The 16,600-nt window shown below is 44.6% G+C and overlaps 1 protein-coding gene across 3 annotated transcripts in view; it reads left to right on the top strand.

Annotated features, from left to right (window-relative positions):
- Positions 1–16,591, top strand: part of LOC102786038 (ubiquitin-conjugating enzyme E2 E1-like) — a 16,908-nt gene extending 317 nt beyond the window's left edge. For 2 of the 3 annotated variants that reach the window (XM_087835189.1, XM_087835190.1), the window contains exons 2-6: positions 540–701; positions 869–919; positions 14,148–14,280; positions 14,573–14,720; positions 15,915–16,591. In XM_087835189.1, the coding sequence (XP_087691315.1) occupies positions 547–701; positions 869–919; positions 14,148–14,280; positions 14,573–14,720; positions 15,915–16,012 (585 nt within the window). In that variant the 5' untranslated portion in view covers positions 540–546 and the 3' untranslated portion in view covers positions 16,013–16,591. Of the gene's footprint in view, positions 125–539; positions 702–868; positions 920–14,147; positions 14,281–14,572; positions 14,721–15,914 lie in introns of all 3 variants that reach the window. The other variant, XM_087835188.1, reaches the window with a different exon arrangement.
- Positions 16,592–16,600: the final 9 nt, after the last annotated feature.

The following is a 16,600-nucleotide window of genomic DNA, read 5'->3' as shown; positions in this document are numbered from 1 at the left end:
TGAGATCAGCTTGACAGACCGAAGCAGCTTCCTGGCTCCTTTATCCGAAAGTTCGTTGAGGTGTAGCATCGGGGTTCGACTGCGACATCGCCCCGCCGATGCGTTTCTGCTTTTCCGCTCACAGGTCGGTGTGAGGTGGTGTTTTGGTCCCTGGTGTTGACCAGAGCCGGGCCCGACGGCTCCATCAGTTTCCTTTGTCGCAGCTAAAAACAACAGCCGACATTAGGTCAGGTCACAGAGGGTTCCTCACATGGGGAGGATTTAAACCAGTCCAACCAGTTTACTCGGCCAGTGTCGCTCCAGGCCTGTAATGTGATGGAGGCAGCCATGGCTGCACACTATAGCTTTACATAGATAGAAAACGCCAACCTGTGACAGTTAACGCGTGAATCCTATGAACGTTTCTATGCTTCAGTGCAGTCAGAGCTTGAACTCAGTGGCAGCCGTGGACATGCTAGTGGACAGTGTCAGCTGTAGTAGGTGGATTTAACACGTCAGAGTCCTGAAATGTCATTTTAAAATGAATGCTCATTTCCCAGGCTCGGTATGTCGGATGAAGATTCCCGTGCCAGCACAAGCTCTTCCTCTTCTTCCTCTTCGACCCATCAGCAGCAACAGCAGGAGGCGAACCCCCCAAAGAAAAGGGACAGTAAAGCCAGCATGAGCAAAACCTCCAAACATCTGTCCACCAGTGCTAAGAGGTGAGTGCAGTGGGTGGAGTGGGAGAGCTCCACGGGCGCCTGTGATGTCACACAAGATAAGCTGGCAGGTGGAAAGTTTGTGGTGATTTTTGCAGAGCAGCTTCGTTTCTGGTTGTCGTCGTTCCTCTTTGCAGTAACATTTTACTGACTCCGATCTGATTTTGCAGAATTCAGAAGGAATTGGCTGACATCACATTGGACCCTCCACCAAACTGCAGGTGAGTCGTTTGTAACACCCGGCTCTCTGACGAGTGTTTCTCGTGTTTTAGCTTCTCGATTACAGACTTTATGATCTGTCACAAGTTAGTTTTTCAGTGCACAGAATTCTTTATCACGTTCATGTCGACGTCTGTGTGCGAGAGAGGAATAAACATAAGATGTTTGTGGGCTAACAAACGATTGATGAGCACTTCCTAATCAGATCTGTTTTATTTGTGGTTGTTGAGCAAGAAAAACCAACTTCTAACCTCATGATTATGTCAGGATATCACTGAGTCATTTAAAAATAAAACAACCAGCTACACTGAAAGCAGGCTGTTTCTAGCTGACTGGAGGGGAAAGCTGTCCAGGTGGAGGTCTTTATCTACGGGTGCATCTGTGGAACCTGGAGGTTTGGAGGAGCAGGCTCCTGGTGAGGGTTCAGGTGTCCTGCTGGTGGAACAGCTTGTTTGCCAAATGTCAGACAGGTCTGGCAGGTTTGGCTGCAAAAGTGAATGATGAGCATGAGCTGCAGCTACTGGAAGTCTCCTGCTATTGTTTACATCCTGTATGCTGCAGAGCAGGTTCAGTCAGCACAGAGCTTTGCAGAGCTTCCTTAAGTCTGTTTGTTTGGCGTATCATCATGGGAGGATTCTTCTGTGCTGCTGACGTGAAGCCGGCACAGGTTTTTGTTTTTGTTGACACAGTGAGTACTCGAGCCGAGCCGGGTGCTGGAAGGTACCAGGCTGTGGCTGACGCGATGCTCCCTGCTGCTCCCAGCAGGTTATTGGCTGCAAAAAGGTGTGTGTGACCCTTGTACCCCTCGTTTTTTTCATACAAACCAAGTAGAAAATAGCTCCTCATAACCCGAACACATTATCATAACACATGTTCATGTCAGTGCAGTGACTCATTGTTCTGCTTTCTCGGTTATGCGACTGATCGTGACCTGTAGTTGGAGCTGTTGTAGGAGTGAAATCCTTTTACTCTCTATTATCTGCAACATGTAAATGGTGCATAACAAGACCTGTTTACCCGCTGACCCTTAAACTATGTTTAACTGTTCCTTTAATGTCCCGAGAGCTCATCAAACTGGTCCACACTGGCACTGAACCAGTCTTTGTTCAGCCTGCACCAGTATCTCCTTCAGCCGGTGAGTTGAGGATGTGATGAGCTTTTTATGGGATGGGGACTCTGCTGGGCGTCCAGGGGAACAACCTGGACAAGTGTGTGAATGCTTTTAGCTCAGGGGTTTAAAGTTGATACCACAGGTGCATCGACTAACAATCTGGGGCGAGGTTGAATCCCAGCGACCTTGACCTGGAGGTCAGAGGTGGCTGAGTGCGGCTGGGCAGTGATCAGTCATGTTCCCGGGCTCCTCCACAGCTTCTTGGCTGTTCAGCATCATCCTGTGATTTACTGCAGGTTCAGTCCTCAAGTTATTTATTTTGTTGTGTGTAGAAATAAAGGGTCGAGCACGTCAAAGAGAACAAAAGAAGAAGAAATGTGAGGTGTTTAACATTCTCACCGTGCTCCTCAGATTAGCTTCTAATCTGTCACAATGCGTCTTTGTTCTGACTGAGCTGCTGCTGCTGCTCTCGCTTTGGTTTAGACGATTTAGAAACTTTTCATTTCAGACAAAACTCTGTTTGGTGACATCAGCGACTCTGTTTACACCGACTGAGCAAAATTAAGATGTGTGTGTGTGTGTGTGTGTGTGTGTGTGTGTGGCAAGGTGTTTCTGCGCAGTGTACCAGGGGCACGGAGAAAAGTTGTCGTACCATAGGCACGAGGAGTGTGTGTGTGTCCTCTCAGACTGAATCATTCTGTTCATCATGATCAGTGTGTTTGGGTTCTTCCTGCTTCATTTGGAATCTGCACATCAGACTAGGCCTGTTTGATATAATGATATGTATCTGATGACGATATAAAAACGTCTGTCGTTTCATTTTACGCTATCGTTTGTTTCGTGGTGTCGCAAAATAAACTGTTACAGCAATATTTGTTCATCGTTCTGATGTCACTGTAGTTATTATTAATTTATTAAAGTTCTCTCTTTCTCTTATATTTAATATAACCACAGTACAGACGGACAAGCAACTGTTTTTATGTGTCGTCGTTAGCAACAACGATGGTAAAACCATCGCGTGTCCGCTTGTTTATGTTCCACATAAACCTTTCACAATAAAGCTCAAGATCCTGTTGAGACTTTTCAAAATAAACAGTTTACAGCAACATTTTATCACGTTTTGATGGTCACTGTAGTTATTATTAATTTATTAAAGTTCTCTCTTTCTCTTATATTTAATATAACCACACTACAGACGGACAAGCAACTGTTTTTATGCATTGTCGTTAGCAACAACGATGGTAAAATCATCATGTGTCCGCTTGTTTATGTTCCACATAAACCTTTCACAATAAAGCTCAAGATCCTGTTGAGACTTTTCAAAATAAACTGAATCACGTGAAAGAGCAGATTATTTACGGATGAGAAGTAAAAAAGATGTCAGGTGCTAAAAAATCAACCTTAGACTCAAACGTTAGAACAGGCTTTTCCCCGCAGCACGCCGTGTAATAAATACAAAGGAAACGGCGCCGTTACAACTTATGTCTAAAAATGTGTCGTTTCATGCATCGTTGAAACACTCGACTCCAGCTACACGACGCCCAGTCGAGCTGCCCGAGATTCACAGAACTTACAGAAAATGTTACATTGTTGTGATTTACATCGTTATCAGATGATAGATGTCTTATATCAGGATATGAGATTCTGGTCATATCACACAGCCCTACATCAGCGTGTGAGCCAGCTGTGCGCTGCAGATGTTGCTCACATGCTGTTGAGTCACTTTGTTGTCGTCTCATTTCTGTCAGAGTTCGTCAGCACCCCGTTTCCCCTCTTCAAACGGACGTTGGAGAGACGTCTTGTGACTAGTTCCCCTCGTCGTCAGCGCTCCTCTGTTAACAAAAAGACACTGACCACTGGGAGCGCTGCACACGCCCCCTCTTCCTTTACTGCAGCCGTCACAGGCGCAGCTCCTGCTCTGTGCTGCTTTTATTCACTGTTTCTCTCCATGCTGCCTCTGTGATTTAGTGTTTACTTCCCAATTCTCTCATCCTGTGCTTGCAAACATCATATCTCCTCTTGGGATGTTGCCAGATTCCTGACGTTCCATAGTCGGTGCACAGGGAAGCTGAGGAATGTTTCAGGCTGTGTACAGTAGGGTAATCACACAGCTACAGAAACAGGCAGTTCCTAATGTGAGCCACGTGTACACGAGCCCTCTGTTTAATAGCAGTGGTCATCTCGCTGCACGTGTCTGCAACAGTTTCTCCACAGCTATAAACAAGCTCCAGTCTTTACACGTCCTTCACCTTTGACAGCCTCGTAAAGCAGCGCTGAGCTGCTGCACAGATACAAGTCTGCACATGGAGACTTTCACTTCCTCTGATAGCTTCTTTGGACCAAGTAACATCAATGTGTGACGCATAGTCTGAGCATTAAATATGAACCAGTTTAGAAGCCGTATAAACACATCTGAAGGTCTGAGTGCTGCGAGCGACAGACGGGTTTACGATGGAGGTGGGACTGACCCCGAGCACCTCATTGTTTGCAGGGGTGAAGGACAGGCTGACAATGGGGTCAGACGGGTGTAACAGCCGAGCTGCAGTAGAGGAAGTGAAGGTGGGTTTAAAAGCTGCGAAAGAGAAAGTTTACAAGGGGGAGATGGTGAAGCTGGAAGTAGCAGAGGTGAAGATGCTGAGATCTACAGACTGAAGAGCTTAAGAGGGACGGCTCAGGTGGAGCATTTCAGAGACCCTATCAGAGGTGACGTGGTTTGGACGTGTGCAGGGAGGGATGGTGGATGAATACGGAGCTCCATCCTCCCCTTGTTGATGGGACAGTTAATGAGACAGGAAACAGGCGCGTGAGGCTCTTTGTTTTATAGCCTGTGAAATGTTTTGTGTGGTTCGATGTACGTGTCTGCACGTTTCCCTCGGTTATTGGTTTCCATTTTATTTGAGCCTAAAATAGTTTTTGTTTTAGGACGATGTATCAGTCTGGATCGTTTTCAGTGAGGCAGCATCAGCGAGATGAGATTCGTTTTGCATCGTCTTCATAAAGCAGAGAGAACATCTACAGGCTGATCCGGTGGATTAAGCTGGAGGTTCTGTGGGGAGCGTGGAGCTGCTGCATCTCCTCTCTGCAGTCGTTGGACTCATCAGGCAGCTTATTACAGAGTTTCTGAGCGAAGCTTTGAGTTGGAGCAGAATAAGAGGCTCATTCAAACACGAGCGTTGGTTAATGTGGACTCAACGTGGGCTTTGAGTGAGACAAGAAGGCTGCACAGGTAACAACGCCAGACGACACAGCCTGATACAAGATACACAAGATACTGAGTCACGTCAGGGTTTATTGGAGGTTTATGTAATCCTTCATTACCCAGATGTAACTAATTACAGCTCAGCTCAGCATTAGTCTGGATGAATGAGCTGCATCCTGCCACATGAAGCAGCGTCCCTCCACTTTGTGCTTTAAAGTCGGATCATCAGGTCATGAATGACCCGTCCAGCTCTTCCTGTCAGTGCTGACAGTATCACAATCCTGCCTTTCTTCAGTTATTGAGAGAGAAACATGTGCAGCGCTGTTTCAGTCTGTGCCCAGGATCAGCTGTGATCAGTGTTCATTTGTTTACACAAACAGACACTCGAGGTTGCAGAAGTGCTGCGTGTGGACGCGCTCGCTAACGTGGACGCGCTCGCTAACGTGGACGCGCTCGCTAACAGCAGCGAGGTGCTGCAGTCGGTTTTGTTCTGGAGCCTTTGAACCATCCGGATATTTGTTATGGCAGCGTGGCCATAATAAGAGACTGTGCGCTGCATTTACTTTGTTAGACACACACTGATGTGTCTCAGTTTCAGGGTTCGTACGGGTGCTTGAAATCCTTGAAAATGCTTGAATTTTAATATTGTCTTTTTAAGGTTTGAAAAGTGCTTGAATTTCAGATGTGGTGCTTGAAAGTGTAGCTGCATTTCATTCACCACAAATAACTATCTGATTGAATAGTGTTTAAATAGATAAAGAAATAAAATGAGTAAAATGTAAAAGCAAAGTGTCTCTGCCTGGGCTGCGTTGCACCTCTGTCTGTTTCAATATGTGACCCCGCCCCTCCCCCTAACTGTCGGGATGAGTGCGCTAACATACCTGCAGTCGCTGTTTTAAGTTTGATGGAAAACGACAATGGCGGAGTTTGCGCTCTCCAGTCACATGATAGGTGAGTCCTAGTAAATAATTGTCCAGTACGTGTACGTTACACACGCTAATTTTTAAAATCATGATTATTTTGTGTCAAACTCGCTGGAGAAATGATTGAAATGCACTGAGTGTGATGTTAAACAGTTAGTTATGGAGATTTATGGAACATGCTGTGAACTTAGCTAACATTACTCAGCAGTAATATGAGTTACTTAAGATAAGATAAGATAACCTTTATTAGTCCCACACGTGGGAAATTTGTTTTGTCACAGCAGGAAGTGGACAGTGCAAAAGTTATGAAGCAAAAATTAGAACACAATAAGAATAAATACACAACTGTACAGAATAGAATAAAATATACAATAAGATAAAAATAGAATACAAATGTTTTATACAACTGAGTAAAAATACAACGATGCCAGAAAAGATTATTGCACATGTGTGTGTTTGATCAGTTAAAGTCTTTGTTGTGGAGTCTGACAGCAGACCTGTGAAATCTCTCCGTCCCACACCGTGGGAGCTGCAGCCACTGAAGGAGCTGCTCAGTGCTGTGAGTCTCCTGCATGGTGGGAGATGTTGTCCAACAGCGATGACAGCTTAGCCTCCATCCTGTCACTCACCACCTGCACTGGGTCCAGAGGGCAGAGCAGAGCTGGCCCAGATCAGCCTGTTCAGTCGCTTCCTGTCCCCGGCAGAGATGCTGCCCCAGCAGACCACAGACTACTTTACTCAAGTGAAAGCTTTCAACATTAGCCAGTTACATAACTCGCCAACTTCAGGCTCTCTGATGAACCCTCAGGGTCGACGGACCCAGAGGGTCAGTTTCTACTTGGGTTGAAATAAAACAGTAAAAACTGTTTTCTACGGACAGCGCGAGCAAACACTCTGCTTGGGAGGGGAAAAAAAGAAAAAGTGGGAAAATGTACCATGTGGACCAATCAAAAAATGATGTGGCAACATGTGACATGTGGTTGTTGAGGAAGAGGGGGAAGTTTAGGAGTGACACGGGCGAGAGAGAGCGAGTGAAAGAAAGAGAGAGCGAGTTTTGATACATGATAGATTTGTGTTTGGAGTCAAGTTAGTGTGTTGTCTTGTGTAGTTCGTGTGTTGTGTTGTGTAGTTAGTGTGTTGTCGTTGTTTTGTTTTGTGTGTCACAGTTGCTGTAAAAAAGGCACCGAAGGCAGCCTGCAGTGTAAACGCTGCCTCCTCATGGAGAACAAGTACACAGCACCATAAAGCTTTGTTGTTTGCAAAACTTGTGCATATTGTAACGATGGTTAAATGTTATTTTACAGTTATCTCTGCACACTGTTGTTGTTGTTGTAAGATACATGTGTGGTTGTGCTGCAGGGAGTTAGTGTGTGCAGGAAGGGGAGGGGCGTCTTCGTTGTTGTGTGACTGTGCGGGGCTGAAGTGAGGTGTTGTAGGAGAGTTAACGGCCCGTTTGCCTGTGTTACCGAATAAACGGACAAACTGAGATCCAAACGTCTGGTTCTTGTGAACCTTACAATATTTTATAAAAATGTACAAAATGTACAATTTTTATTTGATTTGTAAAACATGTTTGTGGTTTTTAGTCAAAAATATTTTCTACTCATATTTTAAATTTAGTCTGAATGTAGATAAATTGTGCTGATGTGTTTGTCAGAATGAGAAAACAACAGATTGGCAAGATCAACCGTTTTTAAAGGTGAAATATAGAGAACAAATCAGCCCTGAACACCAGAGGGTTAGAGGCTGAAAGCAAAGCTGTCACCAAGTACTGTTCATATTTGTGTTGCTGCAGCTTCTTTGAGCATTAACTTGGTGCCTTTGGAAGAATTAACGGTAATATGACTGATCCATGTGGTCACTTGTTTCTGTGCTACCAAACTTCCCCGGCTTTCATTCAAAATGTGTTTATGGTCAGCACCGACACATTAAACTACGTAAACATTATAAATGTCTTCAAGCTCACACTGACACAGTACATGTTGAACTGAACGATGTGATGTGTTCAAAGCCTCCCAGTCAGTTCTGTTCTCCTGCCTGTCTGACATGTTATCAGCACAAACACTTTAAAGGTGACGTTAGGACTTCAGCAATAATACAGACAGCGTGTAGTCAAACATTTAGTTAGTTTTAAATGGACTGGTTCTTATAAAGCGCTACAACTTGTGCATTCACTCATTCACACAAGCACATTTGTCTAAGTGCTTTTTTTAGCTAACATTCACACACATTCACACTCTGATGGACGCATTGGAGAGCAATTTGGGGATAATATCTTGCCCAAGGATATTTGGCATGCAGACTGGGGGAAGCCAGGAATCGAACAGGAATTCGATTCCTGGAATCACCTACTTCCATCAGCAGGTGACCTGCTACCACCTGAGCTACAGCCACCCCAATAAAGATTTGTTCACATTTTCTTAATTTTTAAGAGAAATTTGCATTTTGAGTTTATACACAAAAAGCTTGAAAGTGGACCTTGAAAGTGCTTGAATTCGACCCTGAAAAAGGCGAATGAACCCTGTAGTTTGTGGTCCTGTTATTTTGCAGTCAGGGAAAACCTGTGCCACTCCAGACGCTCATCCCATAGCTGATTAAAAACAAGTTGTCAGTTCAGTCACACATCTGTCCTTCCTTCCTTCCTTCCTTCCTTCCTTCCTTCCTTCCAACAGTTAAGAGGAGATAAATTGATGAAACAGGGACCTGTGTCTGGAATCAGTTCAGCCTGAGCAGCTACGACTGCCTGATTTATTTGATTTCACACAGAGTGGAGACACTTTAGATGGAGGTCATTGTGTTGCTGTGGATGTTTGCAGCGTGTCGTCCTCTGCTCCGTGTTGGTTGGACGGCTGCACGTCTGTTAAAGGTCAAAGAAAAACACGCAACAGCTGAAATGTTCTCGCATGTTGCAGAGAGGTCAGCAGGAAGCGCTCCCAGACTGAATGACAACAGTGATGGAGGATTATTGCCCACAGAGGAGGTGCAGCCTCACCGGTACATTTAAGGTTGTGTGATGTGTCGAATATACTCGCTGTATCACGATGGTTACTGTGGCTTTCTCCTAACCATCGAGTGTAGGTTACCATGGAAATATTAAGCTTCCTGCACGTCGTTCTGAATGCATCAATTAACCCCCCTCCCAACCAGAAAGTGTTCTACGCTGCGCTGAGCGTTTCTCAGTCTGGAGTTTGTCGCATTTTGTTCGACATCAATCTGCAGAATATGCTGTGAAAGTATTGCTGCAAAAGGGAGCAGCACGAATGATTCCACCAGCTGAAAAGCTGCAAAATGATGAGTTTTAAACATGTGAGCGTCTCCCCACACACCAAAGAAACCTGTGAATAAACCAGCTGTGATACGAACTATTGCTGAGTCCACGTTATTGTTTATCAAATGTGACGTATATTTGTGCTCTTCTTTTGCTGAGTGTGACGAAACCTGCAGCTTCAGAATCTGTGCGAGCTTTTAGACAGCGTGCCGTTTGTTTGGCTGCATGAAGTCAAGAGTTCATGGCTTTGTTGTTTGTGTTTACATACGTGTTGCAAAACATGACTGCTCTTTAACTGTTTGCTGGTTGTAGAAATGCTTTATATGAGCGTTTAGCTGAGATTCTGAGGTTTCTGTGGTTACCACACATGTTGATATTTACATCAAAAACTTCACTTGATGGAGGCTTAAACTGCAGCTCGCCCCCTTTGCCCCCGGGACTGCAGGTATTGGGGCTCAAGACATTATAACAAGTGTGATTCAATGCAGAGAGGTCTGTTAACACATAGTGAGTGAAGAAGAAAACCCCAGTGCATCATGGGAATCCCCCAGCAGCCTACATCTATTGCAGCATAACTAAGGGAGGATTCAGGGTCACCTGGTCCAGCCCTAACTATATGCTTTAGCAAAAAGGAAAGTTTGAAGCCTAATCTTGAAAGTAGAGATAGTGTCTGTCTCCTGAATCCAAACTGGAAGCTGGTTCCACAGAAGAGGGGCCTGAAAACTGAAGGCTCTGCCTCCCATTCTACTTTTAAATACTCTAGGAACAACAAGTAGGCCTGCAGAGCGGGAGTGAAGTGCTCTAATAGGGTGATATGGTACTACAAGGTCATTAAGATAAGATGGGGCCTGATTATTTAAGACCTTGTATGTGAGGAGCAGGATTTTGAATTCTGGATTTAACAGGAAGCCAAAACAGGAGAAATATGCTCTCTCTTTCTAGTCCCTGTCAGGACTCTTGCTGCAGCATTCTGGATTAGCTGAAGGCTTTTCAGGGAGTTTTTAGGACTTCCTGATAATAATGAATTACAGTCGTCCAGCCTGGAAGTAATAAATGCATGAACTAGTTTTTCAGCATCACTCTGAGACAGGATATTTCTAATTTTAGAGATGTTGCACAAATGGAAGAACGCAGTCTTACATATGTGTTTAATATGTGCGTTGAAGGACATATCCTGGTCAAAAATGACTCCAAGGTTCCTCACAGTGTTACTGGAGGCCAAGGTAATGCCATCCAGAGTAAGAATCTGGTTAGATACCATATTTCTAAGATATCTCGATATATGTCGCCATAAAGCCTAAAAATAGATCTTCCTCATCTCGCCCAGCCCTGATAGGAAGTAATAGAATATCTGTTGTTGGCACAATCTGGATCTTGACTGATGCCTCGTGTCAGTTAAAGGACATTGATGTGGTGAGTTGACAGCAGAGGACGCTGTCAGTCAGTTTCAGTGTTAATGGAAATAAGAACAGCTGCAACAACGAGACAGGAAGTGCAGGTGGAGCCCACTGACATGCTTCCACTCTCACCTTTTGAATGTTTTTTCTCTAGTTTCATATTTGGTCAGGGTCACTACTGGCAGCCTGAGGCGATACCCTGGAGAGGTTAGACATACAGGAACAAAGACAATCATTTGTGCAACCTTTGATTGGACAGCACGGGGGTCAGCTTTGGTTTTTGGTCATTTCAGCTGGAGTTAGAGACATGATTATTCAATGACGTACAATAACTCCTCCTGACATAGATAACCAGCATTTATCAGACGTTAGCCATCAGTTAATCCTGCAGCTTTCACCGATGGGGTTCACTTTGTGTTGCTTGATAAATGTGTTGCATGTCTTTATCCTGTCTTCCTTCTCTCACCCCAACCAATCACAGCAGATGGCCCCGCCCCTCCCTGAGCCTGGTTCTGTTGGAGGTTTCTTCCTGTTAAAAGGGAGTTTTTCCTTCCCACTGTCACCAAAGTGTTTGCTCATAGGGGGTCATATGATTGTTGGGTTTTTCTCTGTATCTATGAAGCGCCTTGAGGCGACTTTTGTTGTGATTTGGCGCTATATAAATAAAATTGAATTGAGTTGAATTGAATTGCTCTGCCTTCACAGCAGTCATGCTGAAATATTGAGGCAGTGGGCCCTGATGTCAACCCAACCAGGGTTTTAATAGTTTTGCAATTTTCATTAGTTTTTATTTTTATTTAGTTTTGACTTCAGATTTTCAATTTTATATCAGTTTTAATTAGTTTTTACCAATTGTTTGCTAGTTTAGTTTAGTTTTTATTTTTTTGAAAATCCTTAGTTTCAGTTTAGTTTTGATTAGTTTCAGTTATAGTTTTAGTCGTGTTTGCAATAATTAAGTGTAACAAAATCCCAGTTTCATCATATCAGTCATTCTGCTCATCCTTGGGTATGTTGCTATTCCAGCTACCATACTGCACCCTGGACAGGTCGCCTGTCTGTCGCAGGGCTAACACGCAGAGACAGACAACTCACATTCCCACCTATGGGTTCTTTAAATAAATAAATAAAGGCAGATGAACAACCATTGATACCAGGCAACTATAAAATGTATATCTTGGCCCCAATGAGACTATTAACTCTCGCAGCACCGGGTGTTCGTAATTTTGGTTCAAGTGAATTGATAAACTTTTTGAAGGTAATTGACTCACACAGTTGTGTAGATATCCCCGTCCTGTTGTCTCGGGATGCATCACGCTGCCTTGCCTGGGGTTAGCTTCTGTTTTCTGGGGATGAGGGTTGAGTGTGCTCCCTTACCTTCTCAAGCTAAGCTAGGTTAGCCTTCTTGTGTGAGCTTTTCAAGTGCACTTTAAGGTTTGTGGGATTTTTTCCCTTTAGAAATGTCCCTCATAATTTGTCTGTTTCCACTACAAGACACTTGCTTTATCCAAAACACAGTCATATTCAAAGTAATCCCAAATTGGACTCTGGCTCCCGACTTTTCCTGACATGATTCTGCGCGTGGACGGAGCAGCGACACAGACGACTCGACTAACGTGCTGCCACCTGCTGGCATAATGAGACACAGCAAGAAAAAAATCTGGAAACTAAACTTCATTTTCACCCTTGACTCTTGTATGACACGCACACATCAATGAAAACTAAACACATTTTTGCTATAAATTCAGTTAATTTTAGTTAGTTTTGTGAACACTCATTACAGTTTTAGTTAGTTTTCCTTTTTTTGTTTTTATTTTTATTTCCGTTAACAAAAATGTTTTTTCACTTCTAGTTTTCGTTATTTCGTTAGTTTTCGTTAACGATAATAACCTTGAACCCAACGATGAGGTATGACAACAAGGGACAGTCCAACAGCAAATACTGCGTTAACTGTGCTGTGTTGCATACAAATGACGCCACAGCAGGTGCTCGTGGAAAAGAGGCAGCGGTGATCTGAGTGATTATGGGGGTGGCTGTAGAGCAGGTCATCTGCTGATTGGAGGGTTGGTGGTGGCTTAAGCTGTCATGTTAAAGCAGGTTTCTCTTGTTACCTGCACTCGCTGTCTCACCTGTCTCCTGTAGTCCAGTCTGTGTGATTCTAGCTGCGACGCTTCAGATGACGATTCCCTCGTTCCAAGTTTTCATTTAAGAGTAAAGCAAACATCAGCCTGCAGAATCATGCAAGAAGGCAAATATTTAGCTCTGATTTAGCTCTGATGATATGACTCATTGTTTTACCTGTTCTTTCTTTAATAGCTTTGTTTTAGTGTGGAAGGAGGAGCGGCTCATAAATGCCCTTCATTGTCCTGTGTCTGTCAGCACTGCCTGACATTTTCTCCTGTCGCCACCAAGAACAGACGCGGTGACCAAATGCTGTTTGTGTCCCTGAAACCTGATTTGTGCGTCACATGAAGTCCATGTCCAGTCGACTGACAGTGACTCGATGGTTGTGATGAGCAGTGATGTGGGGATTACAGAGGAATTAAAAACAGGGCTCTTAGATGAAACAGTTGGACTCGTGGTCTTTTCCACCTCCTCACGTGAGCCGGTTTATCTTTTGATCGTCTGGTTTGTGCACGTCTGTCATTTTGAAAGTTACACAGTTGATGCCGAGTGTTTGTTGCAGCCTGTTGGTGTGAAGTGTAACGAGGAACGACACTGTGACGGTTGGATATACTGATGCTCAGTCCGTGGTCCCGCTGATGTTTCAGGTGTTTCCAGGACCGGCTGTGTCATCTTACATCCTCTGCAAAAACACCAGTGTACTTCTTTATGTGATATAAATGTGGAGATATCATTACTACAACAGTACCTCGTGCAGGCAGAGACGAGCCCAGACATGCCCGAGAGTCGAGCAGGTGCCCCCCCCCCCCCCCCCCCGTGACCATTTAATACACACCTTCACACCTTACAGAAGTCATCAGCCTTTAAACACACAGCACCAGTGTCAGAGGTTCCTGATGAGTGGAGAAACTGCAGCGTAGGCGTGCTCTGACTTCACTGTTTGTAGAACTTCTTGTCTTTCAAGTGCCAGGAAGATGATGTTGTTTTCACATTTGGTGAAATGAAAACTGATGCCAAGTAAAGATGAACAAACCTTTATGAAGGTGTGGGGTGTCTGAGTAACACACTGTGGTAAACTGTGCTGTGATACTGTTTTAGTTTGAAAGTAACCGTTTCATTTCATTCCCAGAGTGAAGACTGAAATAAAACCTCAGTGCTGAGCTTGTGTATCACTGCAGTATCACTCAGTACTTGTTGATTGTGTTCTCCAGCGCCGGCCCTAAAGGAGACAACATCTATGAGTGGAGGTCCACCATCCTGGGCCCGCCAGGCTCCGTGTACGAGGGGGGAGTGTTCTTCCTGGACATCGCCTTCACACCAGACTACCCCTTCAAACCACCCAAGGTGAAACTCTGAATGCTCGCTATTCAAAAGACATGAACTAATGTTTTATCTCAGATTGTTCACTAGAGGGCGCCTCTGTCCTGTGGAGTAGCTACATTAACTAAGTTTCAGACCTCATGTGGAAGCAGTTTAGCCTCATGTGTGTAAGAGTGGGGGGGGTAAAGAAATTAGTGCTGGCCTTTAAACCCACGAGCTGCTGCTCTTCTGTAATGCTGACTCTTGAGTGACTCTTGATTATAACGAGCTGTTTTTATGGCGTTCAGTTAAACCCGTGAGCTTTCTGTGTGATCAGGTGACGTTCCGTACGAGGATCTACCACTGCAACATCAACAGTCAGGGCGTGATCTGTCTGGACATCCTGAAGGACAACTGGAGTCCCGCCCTCACCATCTCCAAGGTCCTACTGTCCATCTGCTCCCTGCTCACTGACTGCAACCCAGGTGAGAGCCTCACATGCTTACAAACTCGGTTAGACTTACAAAACCGAGATATCGAAGCGTCGATCGGGTACGTGGATCAGATCCTGGCCAGTGTCTTCACTGCAGTTGTAGCTTCTCCTCTGACCTGCAGCAGAGCGCTAAGTCATCAGTTTAGATGCACGTGTGGCTTGCTGCAGCTTTACCGTAGTCAAATGAATCAGCAGGTCTGAAAAGCTCGACAGCAATGCTGTTTCTCTCAGTCGCCCTCAGTCATTAGGAAAGCTTCTCTTGTACTTAACATAATGTGCAGTTCTGATACTCCACGGTATGTTCAACAGCTGCCACATAAAAACTGAAAATAGCACCATTTTTATGTGATCCGGCTTTAAAATGAATAAAGACCTTTTGTCCTGCTGTTTTCATGCTTTACACATGTAGGACTTCACAGGAAGCTGTGATACAATGTAACTGATCAGGTTAAACTCCTGTGGCGTGGTGGTGCAGTGGGAAGTATTGGTTTGACCACTGGTTTCTACATCAGTCATGACGTGTAGCTTCAATGGTAGAATAACTGTGAGCGCTCAGTGAGGCAGCATTTCAGACCAGTGCGTGTCCACGGTGAGCACTGTGGAGCGTCCGGGGCCAGAAGGGTTTTATTCTACGTAACAACAAATAAACACACACGACATTCAGCCTGTGTGTGTCTGTGTGTGTCTGTGTGTGTGACCGGTTCATCCCAGACAGGACTGTCACCCACACACGATCTGATATCCTCGTGTTGGTGTTGTTCCCAGATCATCATACTAAAGGTTGTTCCAGGATCAACATTGCAAGTGACCAATCAGAATGTTGTGATGTCATACTTTTGCGACTTTGGGAAAAACCGGCGTAAAACAAAAAACTGTAGTTAAGCTGCGAGAAACCGCCTTTGTCCGCCGATCAACGGACCCTAACCCTTTAATAAACGCTAAGCAGAACTGATATCGTCCTTGCAACATTGGAATTTCATAAATGCACGAATGGGTTGGTGCGCAAAAGAATAACGTCACAATAATGTGATTGGTCACTTGCAATGTTGAACCTGGAACAACATTTTCATGATGATCTGGGAACAACACCAACACGAGGATATCAGATCATCCGTCACCCACACACAGGTCTGCGTGTACAGCTGAGGTGTGTAAATAAAGTAACGTGTTGTTGTTTTGTTGACAGCTGACCCTCTGGTTGGAAGCATCGCCACACAGTACACAACAAACAGACCCGAACACGACAGGATAGCCAAACAGTGGACCAAACGCTACGCCACATAGAGCCGCTGCTGATTGGACGACCGGGAGGCGGATTTGTTTTTAATCTTGGAACTGAAGTCTTCAATCCTGACATTATGTTGTTTATTGTATTTTAAGTTATCCTTTGACTATAATCAGATCTGGCAGTAGCACATTTAGCGTCTTTGACTAGTTCGCCCGTGCTCGACGACGGGCATTAATACTTAACTAGATGAAACGTGTCAGCATGATTCCCAGTCAGTGGTGTCAGTGTAAATTTCCACTTGTATTAAACTTCCAGTTAGTGTTGCGAGCTGCAGCCGTCGTTCACAGGCTGCACGTCTCAGTATTTGTGTGCTGCTGAGAATAAAGAGAAGCTAACGTTTACCAGCATTTCTGCTTCAGCTCATCCACATATTGAAGTGAACGTCTGACGGTTTTCTGTCACAGCGAGCAGCCACTCACACTGGGATAACTGCGCTGGGACCCGAGGGCCGCTCAGACTTAGAGGAAGTTGTTTCCACATGTAGACGTGTTTAGATGGATGTGGTTTGTGTTCTGTACCGATGAAGAGCAGCACTGTTTCTCCCTTTAAGGATTAAACATGACCAACCAAAGCGACCCACTTGT

The sequence above is a fragment of the Neolamprologus brichardi genome, chromosome 22 (assembly GCF_056152115.1).
Source record: "Neolamprologus brichardi isolate AB-2024 chromosome 22, ASM5615211v1, whole genome shotgun sequence".
Taxonomy (NCBI): Eukaryota; Metazoa; Chordata; class Actinopteri; order Cichliformes; family Cichlidae; genus Neolamprologus; species Neolamprologus brichardi.
The sequence above is the reverse complement of the archived record's forward strand: the minus strand, read 5'-3'. Positions and strand labels throughout refer to the sequence as shown.